At 40.3% G+C, this 23,031-nt stretch overlaps 1 protein-coding gene across 1 annotated transcript in view; it reads left to right on the forward strand.

Annotated features, from left to right (window-relative positions):
* SYCP2L (synaptonemal complex protein 2 like) overlaps positions 1-23,031 on the forward strand; it is a 53,277-nt gene that overhangs the window by 21,675 nt on the left and 8,571 nt on the right. The window contains exons 17-30 of the mRNA XM_032462494.1: positions 79-176; positions 1,075-1,132; positions 1,230-1,314; positions 3,234-3,282; positions 5,351-5,498; positions 6,088-6,137; positions 8,055-8,181; positions 9,241-9,314; positions 9,460-9,529; positions 17,907-18,008; positions 19,048-19,151; positions 19,988-20,079; positions 22,695-22,794; positions 22,904-22,962. Of these exons, the coding sequence (XP_032318385.1) occupies positions 79-176; positions 1,075-1,132; positions 1,230-1,314; positions 3,234-3,282; positions 5,351-5,498; positions 6,088-6,137; positions 8,055-8,181; positions 9,241-9,314; positions 9,460-9,529; positions 17,907-18,008; positions 19,048-19,151; positions 19,988-20,079; positions 22,695-22,794; positions 22,904-22,962 (1,216 nt within the window). The remainder of the gene's footprint in view (positions 1-78; positions 177-1,074; positions 1,133-1,229; positions 1,315-3,233; positions 3,283-5,350; positions 5,499-6,087; positions 6,138-8,054; positions 8,182-9,240; positions 9,315-9,459; positions 9,530-17,906; positions 18,009-19,047; positions 19,152-19,987; positions 20,080-22,694; positions 22,795-22,903; positions 22,963-23,031) is intronic.

Below are 23,031 nucleotides of genomic sequence, written 5' to 3' on the forward strand. Positions count from 1 at the left end.
GCGCAGAGGTGGGGCGTACCCAGCGTTATGTATTGTTATTGTTACCACTTTTTACTGGTCTTCTCATAATGTGTACAGGCCAAGCAGAGGAATCCACTGAGCTGGTAGAGTTAGCCAGCGCTGAAGATGACCACTGCCTAACGACCCTCTCCTTAAATAACCAGTCTGAGCCTGCGGTGAGTGCAGGGAACTGGGGGCAAGATTCTAAATTGTATCCACCAGGATGCTGGCAGGTGGAAGCTGACTGTCCTGGCCTGTTGTCCATTTTCTCCTGGCCAGCCAGTTGTCTAACTATCTCCTCCTTTAAATTTCTTCTACCTGCCATGTGTGTTTTTTCTCCTTTCACTGTGGCTCTCCCATGGAATGTGTGCCTTGGCTGGCTTTGCCTTATTCCCTCATTTGGGATCGAGAGACTGAGCTTGGGGACAAAAGAGCATCTTAATGTTTGGAATCAGACCTGTTTTTCACTCACTAACTGTGGGAACTTGGGAGAATCACTTAAACACACTCAGCCTGAGGCTTCTCATCTGTAAAACAAAGGTGGTAGCTGGTTCACAGTGTGGCGCTCTTAGGGTTAAAGACGTAATGTACATAAAGCGCCTAACACTCCGCTTGGCCTATGTTGGTGTTCAGTACAGTCCCTATTTCCGTGTGTTTCATCACATGAGCACATTATACAGAAGGGAAATGATAGTGTCATGATTTTCTTTTTTAGCAAATATACCAAAGATTATTCCTCCAAATAGATTGTCTCTGTGGGAACTTGTACACTTATCTCAACAGTTCTGATGCTGTTGAAGACAGTTTTGTAAGTCTCCCTTTGATGGTTCCCTTAGTGACTTTGAGACACTGATTGTCTTTGATAGTGACAAATTCTCCTGAGGGTGGGTAACATTTCTTTTGGAACAACCAAAAGTCATTTGGAGCCAAATCTAATGAACAAAGAGCCTGATATCTTAGTATAATTTGAAAGGCACCATAATTAAACATATATATATATATATATATATATATATATATATATATATATATATATATATATATATACACACACACATTTTTTTTTTCCTGCAGCAAACAAATACAGCCGATCGTTCACCTGAGAAATCAAAACTGGATGATACTCCAAAAGGTCAGATTTTTAAAAATCATAAATAAGGCCTGAGTGGTATATTTAAATGTTTACTTCGAGTTGCTTAACAATTTTTGGTTTTCGTTTTCATGCTTAGAAGTTGCTTCAGAACCCGAGTATTCTTTAGATTTACAAGAACCACCAGCAGAAACTCAGGTTTCTAAATTAAATGACACATCTAGGTAAGGGATTTTAAAAAACTAATAAGCCACATGGATTGCTGTTCATGCGGATAGTTAATTACAATTCCACTGTCTAGGTTTTCCGCTTTCTTACATCTGGCCACACCCCACACAAGGAGAGAGCACTGTGCAGTTTTCTGTAGATTGATCAGAGCAGGACTGGAATGTTTTCTTGATCTATGTGTTTCTACCATTATGCCCCTAATGCTGTCTGTGGTGATGCAGTTTTCTGCAGCAAAACACTGAATGTCCCTCACCAGAAAACACGTATCACTTGGCATCAGTTTATTTGCCACTTTTCCATGTAAGCTTCTGAAGACTGGGTCACACATGCGATTTTTTTAACAGATTTATTGAGATATAATTGAAATAAAGTAATACGCAAATCAAGTTTCTTTCTGTATGCTAGCAGCAATAAGAGAAAAAAACCTGATACCATTTACAATAGTATGAAAAATATGACATACTTAAGGATTAATTTAACAAAAGGTGTGTAAGACTTCTACACTGAAAACCACAGAGCGTTTCTGAGAGAAATTAAGCAAAATCTAAATAAATGGGGAGAGGTACTATGTTTATGGAATGGGAGGCTCACTATTGTTAAGATGCCAATTTTCCCAAACTGATCTATAGGTTCAATGTGAACTCAACTCAAGCAGAGTTTTTTATTTGTTATTTGTTTTTTTAGAAATTAGCAAGCTATTTCTAAGTTGCAGGTGGAAATTTAAAGAACCTATAATTGCCAAAACAAATTTCAAAAAGAAACACAAAGGGGGGAGGGCTAACACACTACCTGTTTTTAATACTTACTATAATCTTATAGTAATCAAGAGAGTATGATATTGGCATAAAGACAGATAAATACATGGAACAGACCAGGAAGTCCAGGAACAGACTACACATATATAGACAACTGATCTGTGACAGAAATGCAAAGACAATTCAGTGGAGAAGTAACAGCTTTTTTTCCCCAAGAAATGATGCTAGAGTAGTTGAGTATCTATCTATATATGAAAAAGAAATCTTCAATCTTTACCTTCCACTGTATTTAAAAAAAAAAATAACAATGTATCATAGACCTAAATGTAAAACCTATTTGAAAGAAAACATAAGGAAAAATATTTGTGACCTTGGGTTAGGCAAAGATTTCTTAGATATGACACCAAAAGTACAACTCATAAAAGAACAAATTGATAAATAGGACTTAATCAAAATGAAAAACTTCTGCTGTTTGTATTTTTAACTTTTTGAGGAGCCCCATGACTGTTTTTTTATAGTGGCTTCATCATTTTCCATTCCCACGGATAGTATGCAAGATTTCCAATTTCTCCATGTCCTAACCAACACTTATCTTTTGTGGGATTTTTTTTATATAATAACAAGGGGTTAATATCCAAAATATCTAAGGAACTCCTACAATTCAGTAGCAAAAAAAAAAAAAAAAAAAATCACCTGATTAAAAAATGGGGAAAGGATTTGAAGAGACATTTCTCCAAAGAAGATACACAAATGGCCCATAAGTATATATAAAGAGGCTCAATATCACTAATCGTCAGGAAAAGCTTTTTTTTTTGCACCTAGTGGATTCGAAGTCAGAGCCGGGCAGGAGGCACTGATGCATCTGTGGCATCACCACGGCTCACTGCCGACTTGATGATCCCACTCTGCCTTCCTCTTTGTACGCCTGACAGAGAAGGGCTCCGCAGAAGTCTGCTTTGTTTTAAATAACCGCTTGTCAGGCAGAGGATCTGTAGAAGTGGACTGCAAGATAAGAAGTCTGTCGCAGAATGGGGCACTTCCCACTCGCTGGGCTCACAATCAGACAGAGGGCACGTGACGGGGAAGAGAAATGCTGTCAAGTGATGAAAGGAGAAGATGGTGGTGGTACAGCTCTGGTAATTCAATATATTCTGTTTTAGGAAAGATTCTGCTTCTGAGGGTGACAGAAAGCAAGAAACAAGGATGTCGGTAATGGAATACCTTTTATTGTTTTGGGGCAACACTTCCCACATTTTTGTTATTTGCATACCATCTTCAAAATTTGCCATTCCTCTGCTCTTTATGCTTCTCAGTTAAATCTATCTTGAGCTTGTTTTAAAAGGAAGTATTCCACTTTCAAATGGAAAATCAGCATTAGTCGTACAAATAGTTGGTAAGCACCCAGATAAATACAACGGAAAATGACAAAGTTGTATCGAATTGTACTTCTACTTGTATTAGGCTTTGAGCCAAACGTCTGGTCTTGCTTTAAGAAATGATTACATAAATACAAGAGAGTGTTAAAGACTTATTAGCAGCTGAATAGAATGTTAATGAATTTAAAGAAATATTTGGCTCTTAGCCAATGACATGGCTTCGTTCCTGTGTGAGCCAATTCCCACCTATCCAGTGCATTAAAAAATATATATATATGAGCAGTAAATGAAATTTTTTTTCCCTAAAATTGACACCATGGGCTTACAACCAACAAGTTAAGGCTCCTTCTTGCTTTCTCTTAGTATTGGTCCTCACTCTCAGCTGCCCAGTGTACCAGTTGGAATCACATGGGAAGCTGAAGGGGAAGCCTGGAACTCTTCCCCAGAGATTCAGACTTAATTGATACAGAGTAATCTAGGCTTTGGGTTTTTCAAAGCCCCCCTCCTAGTGATTCTAATATGCAGCCAAACTGAAGAACCACTGCTCTAGATACTTTTTTTTTTGTAAATAACTTTCAACATCTCTTTATATAAAACCAAAAAGCCTGGGACAGCCTTGCTGCATGGTTTTTCAATCGGGCACGTTGAAGGAAGTAATGTTTGCGTTTTGCAAGACACCAGGGTGAAAAACTCTGGAGGTATATAGTGAGTTCCATAAACTTTCTTTTTTCTCCCTTGTAAGAGTAAGATGCAAATACGCCTGGTTTACAAAATTACTTTAAAAAATGACCTCTACAAAATGTTCAACTGCTAAACATTTTAAAGTCAGAATAATTGTGTCTTCAAAAATGGATTCCTTAGAACAATGGTTCACCATCACCCACCTTAAAAGTTATGGGTTAGGGAGAGGCTCTAGCTCAGTGATAGAGCTCTTGCTTAGCATGCACGAGGTCCTAGGTCCAACCCTAGTAGCTCCATTAAATAAAATAATACCCCCCGCAAAAGTTACAGGTCATGTTACATAAACAAGGGTGACACAGCCCCTGACATAGGATGGTCTCAGGGGCTGAGTCTGCATGCTGTCATTCTCAGCACAGGGTGTATCCTCCAGCTGATCCGTTTCATATTTGAGAAGACTGTCAGATATTGTCACCACTTAGTATGTTTGGATTCGTAAGAATCCTCCCTGTCCTGAAATAAGACTGTCTTACCAGCTGAATGATGGAGCGCCCTCTAGAGGCTTGGTGGTTTAAGGACTGGGCCCCCGCCTCCCCCACCGGAGGGGCACAACAGACAGGGTTCAGAGTATGTGTTTTGTTAAAGTCAAAAATTCAGTATTAAAATCGAGCATACACGTTTATTTGTCATAGCATTCATAAAAGGTAATCAAAAACCAGACTTTTAAAACATAAACATCAATGTACAGTTGAGTAATCCACCAAAACAGAATTAAATTTGCCCTAAATCTCTAAATTTTGGAGTCCAGGCTCAATTGCAAAATGCTTTACGGTTTAAATAGAAAACCCCTTTGTTTTATTTTAGCTCCTCTAGGACATAGACAAGCATGTCTTTGCAAAAGTAATTCTTACAATTTCTTTTGTTGTTTGGGTTAGTATTTTGAAGTTTGTGTTGGTAAAACATCAGCTGCATCAGCTTTTGGACAGTTCCCTAGCATCTCTTAAGTTGCAGATACTTGATGAGAGAGCATTTTGTCATCTTTTATAACAGTAGCTTGGTTGAGAACTGACAAATGAAATAATCGTTTTGCTCTTGTATTCTGTAAGAGAGCCCAGGATTCTTGAAGGAGTTACTTCTCTTTTGTCTAACTTTGTAGTAATATATTTAATTGTACATAAATGGTACCAGTGCCCTTTTAATAGTTCTCATTTATCATTTGTAAGTTGAGCTATAGGAAACACCTCTTCTCAGAGAGTAATCAAGATTCAAGTACTAGCACCAGTGACCTGTCCTGGACCAGTAACCAAAAAAGGAAATCCCTAAAGTCATATCCTAGTAGGAAAAAGAAAAGAACCAGAAGTAGCGCCAGAAGTAAGTTTGGGTGGGTGTTTTCTTTCCAGGCACCTTTCAGATCCATCAGTAGGTACTACTTTTCCAGTGTGTGATGGGAGCGGGTACCAAAGAGATAGGTGATCATGTAATTCTCCTTCTCTGATGCAAGTACATTGGGAAGGGAAAATGCACGTACATGAAACAGCACAAAAGAGTGTGGAACTGACCAATAATTGTTAAATAAGAGCTACAGATGAACGGAGTAAGGAGTTCCGTTCAGAGGAATCCGACATGAGCTGGAATCCTCAGGAAAAGCTTCCAGGAAGAGGTGGGTGGGGCTTCAGCTAATCCAAGGGAAAGCGTAGGATTTGATGAGGTGTGGAGACGTGGAAGCATTCTAATTACATAAAACTACAAGGGCAAACTAAGGGACCTGAAAGCAGCATCCAGGGATGTGATCTGGAGCAGAGAGTTCATGTTGGGTGATGAGCAAAGCAGAACAATTAGAGTTCTTGAGAGCGAGGCATTTCGGCAAGCTGTGGGAAGTGGGAGTTGCTTCTGGTGTGTATTTTTGTATTTCTCATAAGTAAACTTACCCATTGTGTATACTTACTCCCTTTCATTTTAGTCTTGCCACCTTTCCCTCTCAGTAGTGGCAGTGACCTTGAGAAAGACCAAGTAAGTAAATTTTATCTGGCCTGCTGTGTGCTCTTAACCATGAAAGCATGAAACAAGTTAATCAGTTTCAGGTAAAACTACCTGTATTTGGCAAAAAAAAAAAAAAATAAATAAACAAAACTCCTGTCCAAAATATAAGAATAACAAATCAGTGGTTTACTCATAAATCACTTTCAATAGAAACTTCAAAGACTTATAAACATTTAGTATGAATCGTGGATAAAGATTTAGAATCTTTTTTCATCGTTTCCAAATTTGTTGAAAGATGTTTATTATCAACAGTGCTTAAAACCTGGGCTATTCTGATTTCCTGCAAATGTATCCTCCTTTGAATTTATATTTTAAAATAAATCTCTTGGTTTAATTCTTCCTTTAGTTTTCAGTTTGTTGACATGTTACTCTCAAAGATTTCAATGATTTAAACATTTAAATCTTTGTTTTTGCAAGTCGTTGAAATGCCTTCAGGTTTATGTAAACAATGAATAAGCCCTGAAAGTCTGTTGATTCTCTTCAGTTACCCTTGTTTTATAGCGAAGTAGTTAAGAACATGGACACTAGTGTCCTCCAGACCAATTCAGAACTTAATTTATCATGTTTTTAGCTTGATTACCTTTCTCAGGGGTTGGTTTTTGTTGTCAAATGAAATTTTATATATAGAGAGAGTGTGCGTGTATATATATATACACTATATACATGATATATGTTTTCTATGTAATACAGATCATTATACATTATATGTAATCATGTATATATAATACATGACATATATATAATAATTGTGTACATATATTAAATATATATATTCACACACACACACACCCCCCAAAGACTATGATGCCAAGTGTTTAGAAATTTTCTAAGGGCAGCTGGTGGGATTCTGAGAACATCACCAGCACCCTGCTTACTCATACAGAAATAACTGTGGTCAGAGCTCTAATCGTAGCTCGATCTCTGCCCTCCCCCACCGCCTGCCTTCTTCCATCAGCCTGGGGGTGTTGTCTTCTGTGAATCTAAGGGACTCTCATGTTCTGTAATGACTGAGATAGCTTATAGTTTAAACCTATGGGTAAGTACCTAAATATCTGTTGAATAGTTCAACCTGAAATAAGGGGTTATCAGAAAAAGGCCAGAAGAACAGTTTTTAGCATGATATAGCTTTAAAAAATTAGGTACCAAAGAAACATCAAAGCTTTGAGAATCCATAAACATAAGGTATGCAACTGACAGGAAGTCCAGCTGATGTCCAGTGAGGCCACTGCTGACTTTGTACAGACAGTGGTATCTAAAACTCACTTCTCCGTATTGGAGTTTAAGAGAATAATTTAGAGCAGGAGTTGGCAAACCTTTTCTGTAAAAGGCCAGATAGTAAATATTTTCATCTTTTCAAGCTGTATGATTTCTGTAGCAACCACTCACCTTTGCCCTTGTAGCATGAAAGTAGCCATGGACAATACTCAAAGAATCCGTGTGTTGTGTTCTAATAAAACTTTATTTACAAGAACAGGCAGTGAGCTGTAGTTTGCTGACTGCTGGTTTAGACAGTGGCTCTCAGGCTTCAGTGATGATCAGGATGAGCAGGATGGCTTGCTGAAATGCAGACTGAGATTTTGATTGAGTGCATTGTAGGTGGGGCCTGCGAATTTGCATTTCCATCAAATTCTCACGTGTTGCCGAGGCTCTGGTTCAGGACCACACTTGGAGAACTTTGAGAGTCATCTTTGAGTTAGGTTTATCAATTGATACATGCCCTAATGGGCTTCCAGCCTTGGGATCTTACGGTCTTAGTGAGGTTATTTTCGAATAGAGCATATCCAATACTTAAACTTTTTAAAAGGATATTGGAAACGTCTTAGAATGTTTCGATAAGTTGTTTTGAGTGGTTGTGAATGTTAACACTTTAAAAATACTATATTTTAGGCTAAAATTCTAACACCATTATGGAAAGAGACCTCCAGAAAAAAAAATGCCACACCTCCAAAAATTCCAACAAAATTTCAGAGTAGTTCTGCCTTTTTAACTCCTGAAGATTCTGCCCAGAAAACAGGTATGTGATTTTCTGTCAATTCATGTAGAAAAAAAAGTATATTTTGACAAAGGTAGTTTGAAAAAACAAAACATATTTCTTTTAATATCCATTGAAGAAAATGTGAAAGTGTGATTGATTGTTCTTCTCTTTTATGCCCTCATTGTGTCTTAATTTTGTTTTAACATTTGAGATCAGCTTATGCACAAGAATTGTTGTGTTCTTCCTCTTTTAAAGAAGCAAGGAAATTCAAATAATGATTTATTGCAGGGGTCAGTAAACTTTTCTGTAGAGGACCAGATAGTAATTATTTTTGCTTTATGGCCCCTGTACTTTCTGTTGCAACCATTCGTCTCTGCAGATGTAGCCCCAAATCAGCCACAGAAAAGACATAAACCAATGGGCATGGCTGTGTTTCTATAAAACTTTATTATAGAATCAGATATCAAACTGGATTTGACCTGAGGGCCTGGAGTTTGCCAGCCCTTGACCTACAGGGTTTATCTCACCGCACCCCCCCCACCCCTGTATTTTATTAAACTGATCTGCATCATTTAAATTTTAGGGGTTTTGTTTTGCTCTTTATCACTCTACATTTTAGCACATTGACAGGCACATAATGGTGCTTAGTAAGCACATGACTGGGAGCCTCTTAACTTGGCTGCCACCAGCAGAAAAGAAGGGAAAGGAAAAGAGGAGAGAGGAAAATAGAGCATTAGTGAGTAAGAGGAATAAAGGGAGCCAATCTAAGAGAGGAGAGAGAAGGACCACAACGTTGAGGTGATAGAGTCTTTGTCATGTATCTGGGGCCAGATGGGCAGCTGCTGAAGGTACTGATCCAGTTGGGGTAAGTGGCTATTGATTTTATCCACAGACCTATAAAATTAATACCCATGGGTGCCCTGAAAGATCCAAAGTACTTCTTGGTTTTGGGATTTTTCTTTTTTAGAGCTGTGTCCATTTTGGGGGGCGTGGGGGATGGTGAAATTTTATATGTAGATTGACACTGAAATTTTATGGCCTCAGTTTCTTCTCAGTGTGCTTATCCCCTGAAAACTTTTCATTATCCCTAATACTCAGAACTTCACAGTCCTCACCCACTGAGCGAGCTTTCTTCCTTGGAGCATTCAGATGTTGAAGGAAATGTATCTAAGGTACTATTTAATTGTTGGTTATTCATCGGGTTTTTCAGAATTAATATTATATTGGTTTATTCCTTCTTAAGGGGTAATACAGCACCATGTGTTTCTTATTTTGACATAAATACATGTATTTGTGTGTGTGTGTATGTTTTTAAAGACTGTGACCCAAGAGTCATCGATGAAAAGTGCTAGCTTCAAACATAAACTGCAAAACTCGGAGGACAGAGGTGAGAGGATTTTAAACTGTTTTTGCAGAATGAAGCAAAATTAATCCGATTTTGGCAGGCTAGGCTGTTACTCAAATTGAGGCAGATCCAGTCACTATACGGAGTGACAATTGCCAGGCCTTGGAGAGAGCAGGGCGATCTGCTTACCAGCTCCAAATATGCATGAAGGTCAAGGGGAGGAGGACGGGGTTTCACTCAGGAACAAGACTGTCTGTGTCAAGAAACGTGTATCCTGAGACTGGAGTCCCATCAATCAGCATGCCTCCTTACCAGCCCCACAGAAGGTACTGAAATCCCCAACTATTATTGTTCTGTTGTCACTTTCTCCCTTCAGATGTTAGTTTTTCCTTAAAATATTTAGGTGCTCTGATATTGGGTGCATATACATTTATAGTTGTTATGTTTTCTTGATGAATTGAACCCTTTATCATTATATAATAACCTTCTTTGTCTCTTGTTAAACATTTTTTGACTTCAGGTCTATTTTGTCTGGTAGAAGCATAGCTATTCCTGCTTTCTTTTGGTTTCCAGTTGCATGGAATATTTTTCTCCATTCTTTCACGTTGAGCCTGCGTGTGTCCTTAAAGCTGAGTTTAGTCTTCTGTAAGCAGCATATAGTTAGGTCTTGTTATTTTATCCATTTAGCCACTCTGTGCCGTTTGACTGGAGAATTTAATCCATTTACATTTAAAGTAATCATTGCAATGTTAGGACTAATGCCTTTGTATTCATTGTTTTCTGGCTGTTTTATAGTCCTTTTCATTTCTTCCTCTCTTGCTGTTTTCTTTTGTGGTTGATGATTTTCTGTATGGTATGCTTTGATTCCCTTTTCTTTATCTTTTATATATTTACTATAGACTTTTGCTTTGTGGTTACCATGAGGCTTACATAAAACATTTTATAGATATAGTTCAAGCTGATAACAACTTAACTTTTATGACATACAAAACTCTACCATTTTTCTCTCCCCACCCACATTTTATGTTTTAGATCTCATAATCTATCTCTTTTTATATTGTGTATCTATTAGAAATTATTATAGCTATACTTATTTTAAATATTTTTATCCTTTGACCTTTATTCTAGAGTTGATTAACACATCACTGTATTACATTATTAGAGTATTCTGAATTTGAATATAGACTTACCTTTACCAGGGTGTTTCATATTTTCATGTTACTATTAGTGTTTTTTCATTTCTTTTGACAAAAACTGCTTTCCACATTATTTGTAAAGCAGATCTAGTGGTAGATCAACTCTGGCAACCACCAGTCTATTCTCTGTACCTAAAAGTTTGGTTTTATTTTTTGTTTTTCTTTTAGATTCCACGTATAAGTGAGATCATATGGTATTTGTCTTTCTCTGTTTGACTTATTTCACTTAGCATTTTGCCCTCAAAGTCCATTCATGTTGTCACAAATGGCAAGATTTTATTTTTTATTGCTGAATAATATTCCATTGTGTGTTTTCATTTTCATTTTCATTATTCATCCATCATTGGGCACTTATATTGCTTCCATGTATTGGCTGTAGTAAACAATACTGCAATGAACATTGGCGGTGGGGGACACATATAATTCCGAGTTAATGTTTTTCTTTTCTTCTGTTAAATATGAAGACGTGGAATTGCTAGATTATATGGTAGTTTTATTTTTAATGTTTTTAAGAACCTCCATACTGTTTTCCATAGTGGCCACACAAATTTACATTCCAACTAACAGTGCACGAGGGTTTTATTTTCTCTACATCTTCACCACCACTTGTTATCTCTTGTCTTTTGTTAACAGGCAGTCTAGTAAATAGAGGTGATATCTCCTTGTGGTTTTTATTTTCACTTCTCTGATCATTAGTGCTATTGAGCACCTTTTCATGTACCTGTTGGCCACCTGTATGTTTTTGGGAAAATGCCTACTCAGATTCTCTGCCCACTTTTTAATTGGATTTTTTTTTTTTTTTTGGCCAGTGAGTTATGTGAGTTCTTTATATATTTTGGATATTAACCCTTTATCAGATGTACAATTTGCAAATATTTTCTTCTGTTTTGTAGGTTGGTTTCTCATTTTGTTTATTTTTTTTTTCTTGTACAGAAGAAGCTTGGTGTAGTCCCACTTATTTATTTTTGTTTTTGTTGCCTTTGCTTGTGGTGTCAAATCCAAAAAAAATGATTGGGAAGACAGCTGTCATGGAGCTCGCTGCCTGTGTTTTCTTCTAGGAGTTTTATGGTTTCAAGTCTTATATGCAAGTCTTTAATTCATTTGAGTTAATTTTCATGTTTGATGTTAGTGGTCCGGTTTCATTCTTTTACATGTGGCTGTCATAGTTTCCTAACACCTTTTATTGAAGAGACTGTTTTTCTCCATTATATACTCTTGGCTCCTTTGTTGTAAATTAATTGATCATATATGCATGGGTTTATTTCTGGGCTCTCTGTTCTGTTCCATTGATCTATGGGTCTGTTTTTGTGCCAATAATGTGCTGTTTTGATTATTAAAGCTTTCTAATGTAGTTTGAGATCAGGAAACTTGATGCCTCCAGCTTTGTTCTTCTTTCTCAGGGTTGCTTTGGCTACTTGAAGTCTTACGGTTCCATACAAATTTTAGGATTGTTTTTTCTGTTTCAATGAATTATTTCTATTAGGGGTATCTATTAGTGGCATAGTTTGTTTCTGTCAGTGCTATCACATTAATTCATATAGGCTCTCTTACTCTATTATTTTTTCTTCGTTCTCCTTTGAGTGGATAGTTTGGATAAATGATCTGTCGTTGACATCTCAGATTCTTTCTTTTGCTGGATCAGATCTGCTTTTGATATTCTCTATTATTGCATTTTTTTACTCCACTTTTGTATTCTTTAGCTCCAGAATTTGTTGGTTCTTTTTTGTGCTTCCTGTCTATTAAACCTCTCACTTTGTTGGCTTATTGTTTGCCTGATTTTGTTGAATTGTCTTTGTGTTCTTGTAGCTTATCGCACATCTTAAAGGCAATTATTTTGCTTTCTTTCTTAGGCAAATCACAGACCTCCACTTTTTGTGGGGGTCAGTTACTGTAAAACTACTGTGGGTTTTTGGCAGTGTCAAGTTTCCTTGAGTCTTCGTGTTCCCTGAAGTTTTGCATTGCTGTCTTCATATTTGAAGAAGCAGTCACCTCCTTTTAGTCTTTACTGACTGGCTTCAGGAGAGAAATACCTTTTGTCTCCCAGGGATTCTGAAGCCTTCTCAGACCTTTTCTATGGATATGCCTGCTCCCCACTTATCTTCTTTTTATGGGGGACCTCTTAAGATTGCATGCTTTCTCGGAATCTGCACAGCCAGACCAGGTGCTGGCAGCCTCCTGTTGCTGCAGTGGTGAATGTTCAGTCTTGTGTGCTTACTCCCAGTCCTGGTGAATAGGGCTGGCTGCCTGTCTGCGAAGGGTCAGAGTCCGTGCCCTTGTGGGGGTGTGCAGAGTAAGCCAACCATAGGGTGGCGTGGTGTGTGGATGAGGCAGACGGTTGTTTGCAGTGTCCTTGGGCCATTTGGCGGGGAGAGGCGGATCCATAGGTGAGGCCTCCCCAGCTCATGAGTAGGGTTCTTAATGGAGTCTGTGAAGCAGTTAGTAGGCTCTGCATCCCTTTGGTGCTCTCTGAGAACCCTGGATGTTGTTCTCCTGGTCCTTCCCCACCCCTCATTTGCGTAGCATACCTCAGTATTCTGGATGGGGCGAGAAAAAAGTGGTTTTCTTTGGCAGGGTCCCACACAGCTGGGGAAACTGCCCAGACACTCTCACCTCCCCCCACAGGAGAAATCATGGGCTGCAAAGTTCTCTCTTGGTCCTGGGCTCTGCTGCCTTGAGCAAGTGTTGATGTGAAACTGTCCTTGTTACCCTCCTCAGTGCGTCCAATCTTGGATTTTTTTCCCTTCCAACAGTGTGCTAGAACTTCCCCACTGGGCTCCCAAAATTCCACAAAGGCACTTTTGTCAGTAGGTGATTTTCAAAATCAGTATCCTTTGTGGGGAAGACAGTAGAGAATTCCTCTTCAGCCATTTTTCTCATCAACTCGTGTTTTAATGTTTCCTCTGGAACTTTGGATGTACTGTGCTCCCAGAACGGTAAGCAAACAGGATAATCACTCATGGTTTTGCATTTTGCCCTCATGTGCCTTCTTGGAGAGGCCCGAGGAATTGGGAGTGAGTCAGGAAGATAGCACTGAATGAAACAACGAAGCCAGGAATGCCTAGTATGGTGCCTGGCATGTAGAACCATCCAATAAATCTTTGCTAGGGGACCAGACTAAGAAACTTAGAAAACACTGTCCTTTCGTGCTGAACCTGCATAATTCCATATTTGAACAGTTATTGATGCTTAGTCACAAATAAGGATTTATTATTAATTGATTTACTGATTTTTAAAATGCAGTAATCCAGACAGAAGATATTTCAGTAGTCCTTGTAAGACTAAGAAATTCAGCAATAAAGACTGTCTTTATTTTTTTTTATTCTCAGCATAGTACACATTGGTAGGAAAAACAAAGAAATTGGTCCTGGCAACAGGCTTCCACAGGAAGGATATTTTGGTAAAGACGACTATTCTTGCCCCAGTGAAGGCTGTTGGCCTTTATCATTTTAGGCCACAGGGTGTCACTTCAGAGTAAGATTTTTTAAAATGCCTTAACTCAGGAGAAGTTGGCTGTTAACCATAGGGCTGGGTTCTGTGTAGCACTAAAAATTGTTTCATCAGAAGTACGAGTGTATCAATGCAGTGTGGACACCAAATTACTCACTGCGACCTGTGCCCAATAGGCCACCCCAGATAGGTTCAGAGGCCCCTCAGATTGCGAAAGTCTTCAATCTTCACAGAAATGGAGGCGGCCGTGTTCACAAGCAAGCCCGTAGCCCCTCTGCCAGCCACCAGCAAACCAACAGAGTTAGCGTTCATTTGCAATCACTTTACTTTCAGCCACAGTGTGCGTGTTCATTTCTGAAGTGCTCTGTGTACCTGGTTTGAACTCCTTTCTGAGAATGTCAAAAAGTCCCGGTTAAAAGAGGCATGCAGTTACCATGGAAACGCCCGAGGCAACTGCATCGCTTAGGACCTGCAGCCTTTAACAAATGCTTCAGTTTCTCTAGAGGAGCCTCTTCCCTCTGAGAGCCATTCCTTTGTTTCAGGACATTTATAAGATGTCCCCCTCATAAAGGCTTTTATATGCCAGGTTACTTCCTTATCTCCCACGTGGTCCATCTGAATGATCCCTGTAAATTGATCACAAATTCCAAGCAACTCATTCAAGGGGTAACAAGGTTATTTATGCAGTGTTCCTGGATTCCTCTCTCCATAGAAGGTACCTGTTATCTGTGCCAGCAGGTGCCCTGCTTTTCCACTAGTGGTTCATGAACATGATAAATGGAAATTCAAGGCCATGCTTTGAGCTATGGCTGCAAATATGTTGTCAGAAGAGAAAATTTTAAGAATCTAGAAGGAGCAGCAAGGAAAGAGATGTAAAGAGATGTAGTTGCCCAAATTGGGATAGCTGAAATCCTCTCTAAGTGGTTTCTTTGGGCCACGATGAGGGTATAGACACCATGTGAGAGTCAAGCATCAGTGCTGTTTCTTTTGTGGCTGGAAGAGGGCCGTGCTGTGCCTGGATTCTTTTCTTTGATTTAAGAAACCATTTAGCTTTGAAACAGGGCAACTCCCTAGAAATACCCATCCATGCTTTGCAAACAAACGAACACACCTAAATCTAAGAGCAGTGAGGAGAAACAGACAGTGGCCCCTCTCAAAGCTGAGAATATTTTTTATGCTTTTCATTTTATTTGTTTTTTTTATTACAGAGAGGCTGGATGTGGGTTCTTTTCAAAGTTCAGAGTAGGAGTGTGATCTCTAATGAAGTTTTTAGTTTATGAAAATTCTATTATAGCAAACCAACTAAGTGAAGGTCATGTATTCATGTATTCAGCTCATTTTATCTATATGTCTGATATTAATTTAGTTCGTTCTGCTTTTGATCATCCTTTTCTCTCAGTCTTGTTTTATACCTCCCTTGTTTAGCTATTTCTTTTTTGTCCTTTAATAGAAAATAATCTAAGTTACTCATTTTTCTTAAAAAATGTATCTTCTATTTTACCACAGAGTGTGAACTATTTTAACACTGACTATTCTCTACTTTGCATAATTCTAACAGCAAAATTATTTTTCTTTTCCTTTTGTCACCTTGATATTTATGACTGGTATTTCCTGCTGTGGTGCTGTTTCTAAAAAATGAGTATATTTACAGTTCCTCCCAAAAGGTAGCTTCAGCAAGTCTCAAAATGCTAAATTTTACTAATTTCTACTTACTATTTATGCAGTAGATACTTGGGTCTCTAATAGTTTTGATATTCCTGTAGCTCTTCCCTCACTGATAGTATAAGATAATTAGAATAAATTCCTGTTTTACTAAGATCCTCTTTTAGAATATTCTGCAGCATTTATTTATTTATTCATTCAGTGAACGTCTGCTGAATGTCTACCATGCACTTGTCTACATGTTAGATATTCTGGTGAACAAAACAGACAGCACACCTGCCTTCACTGGACCTTACCTTCCAGTAGGGGAGACATATTATAGTATATTACCCTGTGATAAATGCTAAGAAAAAATTAAGCAGAGAAGGGGATTTAAAAGTTGGGAAGTTGAAATTTTAGTTTGCCGTTTCTTTGAGGGGGGTAGGTAATTAGGTTCATTTATTTTTTCATTTATTTAATAGTGGTACTGAGGATTGAAATCAGGACCTCATGCATGTTAAGCATGCACCCTACCACTGAGCTCTACCCTCCCACTGAAGTTGTAGTTTGGATGGCCAGAGGACACCTTAGTGTAGATATGTAGGGGGGAGGGGGAGGATGCAAGCTGGAGGAGCAGCAAGTGCAAAGGCCCTGAGGTGAGAATGTGCCCAAGAGCCTGAGGGGCTGCAGGGAGACCAGGGCAGAGCAACCTGCTCCTGCGGAAGGAGAAACTCACCATATTGCCCAGCTCCCTGCTCAGAGTAACACTCCAGGATTCACTGAGTGAACTCATGAAGTTCAATTCCAGAACTTTCAGGGGAAAATCTATAGTGACTAGCTGGATATGTGAGGAAAGGGGGAAGAGCAGATGGCTTCTCAGCTACGTGTGTGTGTGTGTGTGTGTGTGCACGTGCGCGCAGGGGCTCAGTGGATGGGGAACAAAGAGTGATGTGGGTGGGGAGGAAGAGAAAAGAGTGGGTTCTCAGATGGAAACACAAGGTTGCTGTTTGAGAGAGCTCAGACAAGAGAGAGACTTTGGAGAGGACAGCTGAAGGTATGGAGCTGATGAGGTCCTCCAGGGAGGTGGCCTGGGACAGGTGCCTTCTGTAGGCAGAACCTCAGGCCTTGAAGATGGAAGAGAAGGAGACCAAAAAGAAAAACAGGGGTCAGGCCTGAGGCTAGGGCACTGCTGACAATGATGCGATGCCATTGATAGGGCTGGGAGGGCCCAGATGGGGTGAGGACTTGTTGGGGGTGAAACTGAACATCAAAATAGAAACTATTTGTTCCTCTTTCTCCGCTACCTCTAAACTGACCCTCCTCCTTCCCTCTCCCCACTGGTAACCACTAGTTTGTTCTCTGTATCTGTGAGTCTGACAAACCATTGGATATAAAATAAGCCACAAGGGTATATTGTACAACACGGGGAACATGGCCAACATTTTACAGTAACTGTGAATGGAGTATAACCTTGAAAAATGGAATCACTGTTGTACACCTGTAACTTATAAACACTGTACATGAACTATACTTCAATTTTTTAAAAAAAAAAATATTTAGTAACTGCTAAGTTGAAAAGAGAATTTGAGGGGCAGGATTAGCATGCACAAGGTCCTGAGTTCAATCCCCAGTACCTCCATTAAAAAAAGTAAATGAAAAGGAGAAAAAAGGACAGCCATTTAAATTAGAAAGAAAAACAAAAGATAATCTTTTTATTAAATCTCATCAGCGGAGGCTCTCAGAGTCACCTGAGTTGTCGAGGAATGAACTTGACCCACTTAGGAGGCGCCCTCAGGACAGCACTGAAGTGCCAGTGTAATCGGCAGGTGGCGCCCTCTGCAGGGTGATCCCATGAGCTTCCAAAAGCTGGCAGGTCAGGAAACCTTGCCAGTTCGCCCTTTAGCCCAGAGCCCTGAAAGCGTTTTTGACACCAACCATCACTGCTTTTCATTTGAGTCAGTCTATATCCTGCTAAGCAGGGTGTCCCTTAAATGAGCGATTAGTAACAAGCAGGGAACAAGTCTCAATTGCTGTGCATCAGGGCTGGCCATTAACCCTGGGTGAAGAGAGGGCAAGATAAATTTGGGACCAGAGAAAGGTGTGTGTGTTTATTACTGTGCTGTGCTTGCCTTCAGACCAATCGGAGGGTCGTTCTGCCAAGTGGAAACAGTCGAGACTGGAGGACAGTCACGGTCCAGGATCCCTGTCCTCAGCAGCAGAAGAAACCAACTTGGCAGGTAACACTGTGCACCCAGCCAGCAGGTCAGGTGCGAACGTGACAACTGTCTCAGCTCTGAATGTCCCCACATGAGTTACAAGGGAGTTAGTTTTAAGGTCATTGTAGCTGCAGGACCCGAAAAACTAAGTATTTTGTCCTTTCAGAGACGGGTAAATTGTTACACAGATTGTGGATAAAACCAAGCACTCTCTCTCCTTCTGACGTTTTAATTTCTGCCTTTTAACTCTTCGTGGCCATTTTCAGGGCCCAAGTGTTCTTAAACGTATAGGTCTCTGCTTTAGTTGATGGTGATCAGCTAAATTTTTGTGTTAGAAATATTCGCTCTGTACAAATAAAAGAGAGTGATCCGAAATGTCTGCATATGTGAGGATGGCCTTCTGGGTGAGCGATGCCACTGTAGTGAAGCAGGAGGCTCCAAGGAGGCAGATTTGGAAGCCTGGAGGGACTAGAAGGAGGTGGTTAAGAGCCAGACAGCCTGTGTTCCAACCCTGGAGCTGTGGGTGTGAACTTGGACCAGTTATGTGATCTCTCTGTTAAATGTGGACGATGACAGTGCCAGCTTCACTTGGATTTTGTGAGGATTCACAGACTTGATAAGTACAAATCCCTTAGAACAGTGCCAGACCCCTCGTGAGCCCTCCGAAAACTTCTGGTACCCAGAAGCTGTTCTGCCAGCATTGCCCCTGGAGACGCCCCACCCATCACGTCCTCCTGCAAACCTCTTACAACACCCGGGTCTGCTTCTTAGATGTGCTAGCGGGTGCTCTTATTTAAAGCACTGGGAACGTTTGGGTGAAATGAGCACTTGCCAGAGTGTGAGTTTGGGTGGGAAGTGACATGAAGCGTTTGCTCAAGCTGGCCTGGTGGGGCCCGGCCACTGCGGTCCTGCTGCAGTCACAGCCGGGCAGCCGGTGGGGCTCCTGTGGGTCAGGTCTGTGCCTCTGGCTGTCCATCCTCTGGGCAGCTGGTGGACCGAGCACATGTACTCGGAGCCCTTAGTCGGTTTTATTTACTGTTCTGTTCTTCTTGTTTGGAAGGCATTCCTACTTCATCCCTAATAGTTACGCAGGAGAACTCGAAAGGTTCTGCAATGATCACAACCTTTGAAAACTTCACGAGAGAACTGAAAAGAAAATACGAGGTAATGGTCCACTAAGAAGCAGCAGCCAGCTCGTTAGGCATTTGTAGTGACCAGTTCCTGTTCGTCAATACCGTTGTTACCCTTCCTGTGTGAAGGTGTCCCTGAGTCCCTGGGGAGGTATGTTTGTCTTAGCTGTGGTCACAGACTTCAGTGCCGTTGTGAACTGTGGTTTGTTTTTATAAGCTATTCCATGTCCGTTTGCTGCAGTGGGACCAGAGGTACCTACGTGCAAAGCAGACTCATGGTTTGGTTGTGTTGATTGCATTCTCAGAAATCCAGAAACCAGGAAGCAATGGTTTGGTCACAGTGATATACAAGGAAGGGGAGGAGGAGGCACCGTGTGGAGGAGAGAGGTGACTTGGGCGGATGGTCAGCTGAGTGGTGGCAGATCTTTGAGACCCTGCACATACGGGTGCCACAAAACGTTGACTGCAAGATGAACTTTGAAACCATTTCCATCCCCTCCATTTTATCCTATTGTTTCTAAATCCCTAATGAGTTACTTATTAGCACTTTTGAGAAAAGTATCTTACCTAACATACACTCGTTTAGCTAACTTGGAAGATCTCCAGTCTTACTTCCTGTAGTACTGATGTAGCTAATTTATAATGGAAATTTGTTCACGATAGTCAGTCTGTATCAATAGCATTGTTCTTTATTGGTACGGAACCTGGGGTAACACATGAAGTGTGTGTTACGGTGCCTGGTCACAATTCATTAGTGATAATGTTCACTGTATTATGTGCTGGCAGCATCCTTTTAGGACAAAGCCGGCACCCAATGTATGTCGTTATGTTTAACCCAAATGTGCTGATTTTGTTATTGTTATGATTTAGCTTAGGTACAGAAGGAGCCCACTTTATTCAAAAAATACAAAGCAAGCGCCAGATTGCCTAATGAAACTTTTAAACCAGATCCATCAGTGCAGGTAAGTGTTGGGTTTCAAAACAAGTTCATGGAAGGCTGATCCTTGGCAAACCGCCTTTGTCTCCTGACTGTTGTGCGGGACCATGAGTGGAAGCTTGAGCCGAGGTGAGGTTTGATAAATTGCTTGACTTTGCTGGGTTTCTGGTTTCTCATTTGTACAATGAGGGATTGAAATAAGAGCCTCCTTAAGCCTCTAGTTGGTCTTCCATTGTATGATCCTGAAATACCATTCTTAGAAAATGCATAGTCCAATTGTGAAGACAATGAGCGCGGATATATATGTAAAAAAAATGCTGGGTAAATGGTGTATGGTATATACGTACAGTGGGATGTTAGTCACCTTAAAAAGGAGGAAAATTCTGACCCGTGTTACAACGTGGATGAACCTGGGGACCTTAAGCTCAGTGAAATCATCCAGATCCAAAAGGAAAAGTATTATATGATCCTATTATAGGAAGTACCTGGAATAGGCAAATTCATGGAGCTGGAAAGTAGAATAGAGGTTCCCAGGGGTTGAGGGAGGGGGAAGAGCTTGTTTAATCAGCAGAGTTTCTGTTTGGGAGAGTGGAACAGTTCTGCAAATGAAGAGAGGTGATGGTTGGACGACACTGAGTTCTTAATGCCACTGAACTGTACACTTAAAAATGGTTTCAGGGGTACATTCTATGTATATTTTGCTACACTTAACATGTGCACACACACACACACAAACACGTGCACAAACACACCCCTAGGTCCATGTAGCAGGAAGCACAAAGGTGCCAAGATTTCAGACAGATGTGGAGTGAGAAGGGGTTGAATAGAGAGGTGGGTTTCTGTTGTGATTAATTCAGTGATTGCAGCGGAAGTGCGTCTGGAGTGAGGTTCTGGATACACAGCTTTGCCTGGTACAGGGAAGGCAAGGATGGAAGCTGTTCCTCATGGGAGGGAATGGCCTATAAATGAAGGGAGGGGGGCGGAAATCAATGAGAGGTCAGTTTGCTTAACTGAAGTAGAAAGTTTCTTAGGGTGGAACACATAACACAAATAGCAATTTATAATTGTTTCAAACTTTTATATATACGCAAAATCATTAGATTCTCGAAATCAGCCCGTGAGGGACTTTGGGCTTGTGGAACTCCTGTCACCTTGTAGGGAGCATGCATTCACCTCCCTTTCCATCCAGTGAGCGCACGCTGAGCCTGTCCTGGGCTCAGTGCCCGCAGGCAGTGGGCAGGAGCTTTTTGCCTTCATGGGACTTTCAGCCCAACGGAGAAGGCAGAAATAAGCAAGTGAGAAGATAAGCAGTTTATTTGGTGTTTAGACCCAGAACAGCGACTGTTAGAAATTTCAGGTTGCAGATGCAGAGGTGGAAAGAGAGTTTATCAGCCAATTTCAAGGCCAACTGAAGGCAAGAGAAAGAGGGGCAGGGGGGAGGCGGGAGGTGATGGGGAGCCGTGATTGGTGTTTTGGCTTTTAGCCAAGTCTGGCTTCAGTCTCCCTATGCCTGGAGTCACCTCCCCTTTGCTCTACTAAGAATGATTTTTGAAATGCCAGTTGTCTCTGGACTTCTGTTGAAAGGCTCAAGCAAAGTTTGCATAGTTATGTTTCTGGGGGTGAGGATGGGCAGGCGGGGAGGGGAGGGCTGAGAAGGGAGATGTATATTTGATTTACAATGTGTTAGTTTCTAGTGTGCAGCATAGTGATTCAGGTATACATATAAATATTCTGTTTCAGATTCTTTTTCATTATAGGTTATTACAAGCTACTGAATATAGTTCCCTGTACTATCCAGTAGGACCTTGTTTGTTGTTTATTTTGTATATAGTAGTTTGTATCTGCTAATCTCAAACTCTTAATTTATCTCTCCCTGCCTTTCCCCTTAAGTTTTCTATGTCTGTGAGTCTCTAATTGTAAGTAAGTTCATTTGTGTCATTTTTTTTAGATTCTGCATCTAAGTGATATATGATATTTGTCTTTCTCTGACTTACTTAATATGATATCTCTAGGTCCATCCATGTTGCTGAGAAAGGCAATATTTCATTCTTTTGTGTCCGAGTAGTATTCCATTGGATAAATATACCACGGCTTCTTTATCCAGTCATCTGTCAGTGGACATTCAGGGTGTTTCCGTGTCTTGGCTATTGTAAATTGTGCTGCTATGAACATTGAGGTGCATGTATCTTTTCGAATTTAGGTTTTCGCAAGATACATGCCCCCAGGAGTGGGATTTATAGATCTCATGGTAGCTCTATTTTTAGTTTGGTTTTAATCTCCGTACTGGTTTCCATAGTGGCTGCTCCGGATTACATTCGCATCAGTAGTAGCAGTTTTTCTCCACAGCCTCTCCATCATTTATGGTTTGTGGACTTTTGAATGATGGCCATTCTGACTGGTGTGGGGTAATACCTCGTTGTAACTTTAATTTGCATTTCTCTGACCATAAGCAGTATTGAGCATCTTTTCCTGTGCCTCTTGGCCATCTGTATGTCTTCATCGGAGAAATGGGAGACATATATTCTTAAGACAAGAAATGTCTAGGGAAGAATATGAAATATCCTTGCAATAAGAGATTAAGAGTGTCGTTTGTCACATCCAAGCTGCCCCAATGAAATTTGTGGCTTTTATATTTATCAGAATGAGTAAACTAGAAGAGTTTCACGATTTTGTTCTTCAAGAGCTGAGCAGTCTTGAGAAGGATATTCAGGATCTGAAACGCCTTGAGGAGAATGTTCTGGTAAGTTCCTCTTGTTTGGAACATTCTCTGTGACTTAAGGGGCTCTGTTCCAGGGTGGAATAACTGCTAATTTCTTCATCCAACCAGCCAACCTTTTGTTCAATTTTAGGAATTTTGGGGGAAACAGTCTGATGATCTGAAATCATTCTGTGATCTGCAACTGCTGAGGTATTTTTTTTTAAACAAATACTCTTTCTAGAGCATATCTTAGTTGAAGTAGGAGGTATTCAGCTCAAG

This window comes from Camelus ferus, chromosome 20 (genome assembly GCF_009834535.1).
Source record: "Camelus ferus isolate YT-003-E chromosome 20, BCGSAC_Cfer_1.0, whole genome shotgun sequence".
In the NCBI taxonomy this organism is placed as follows: domain Eukaryota; kingdom Metazoa; phylum Chordata; class Mammalia; order Artiodactyla; family Camelidae; genus Camelus; species Camelus ferus.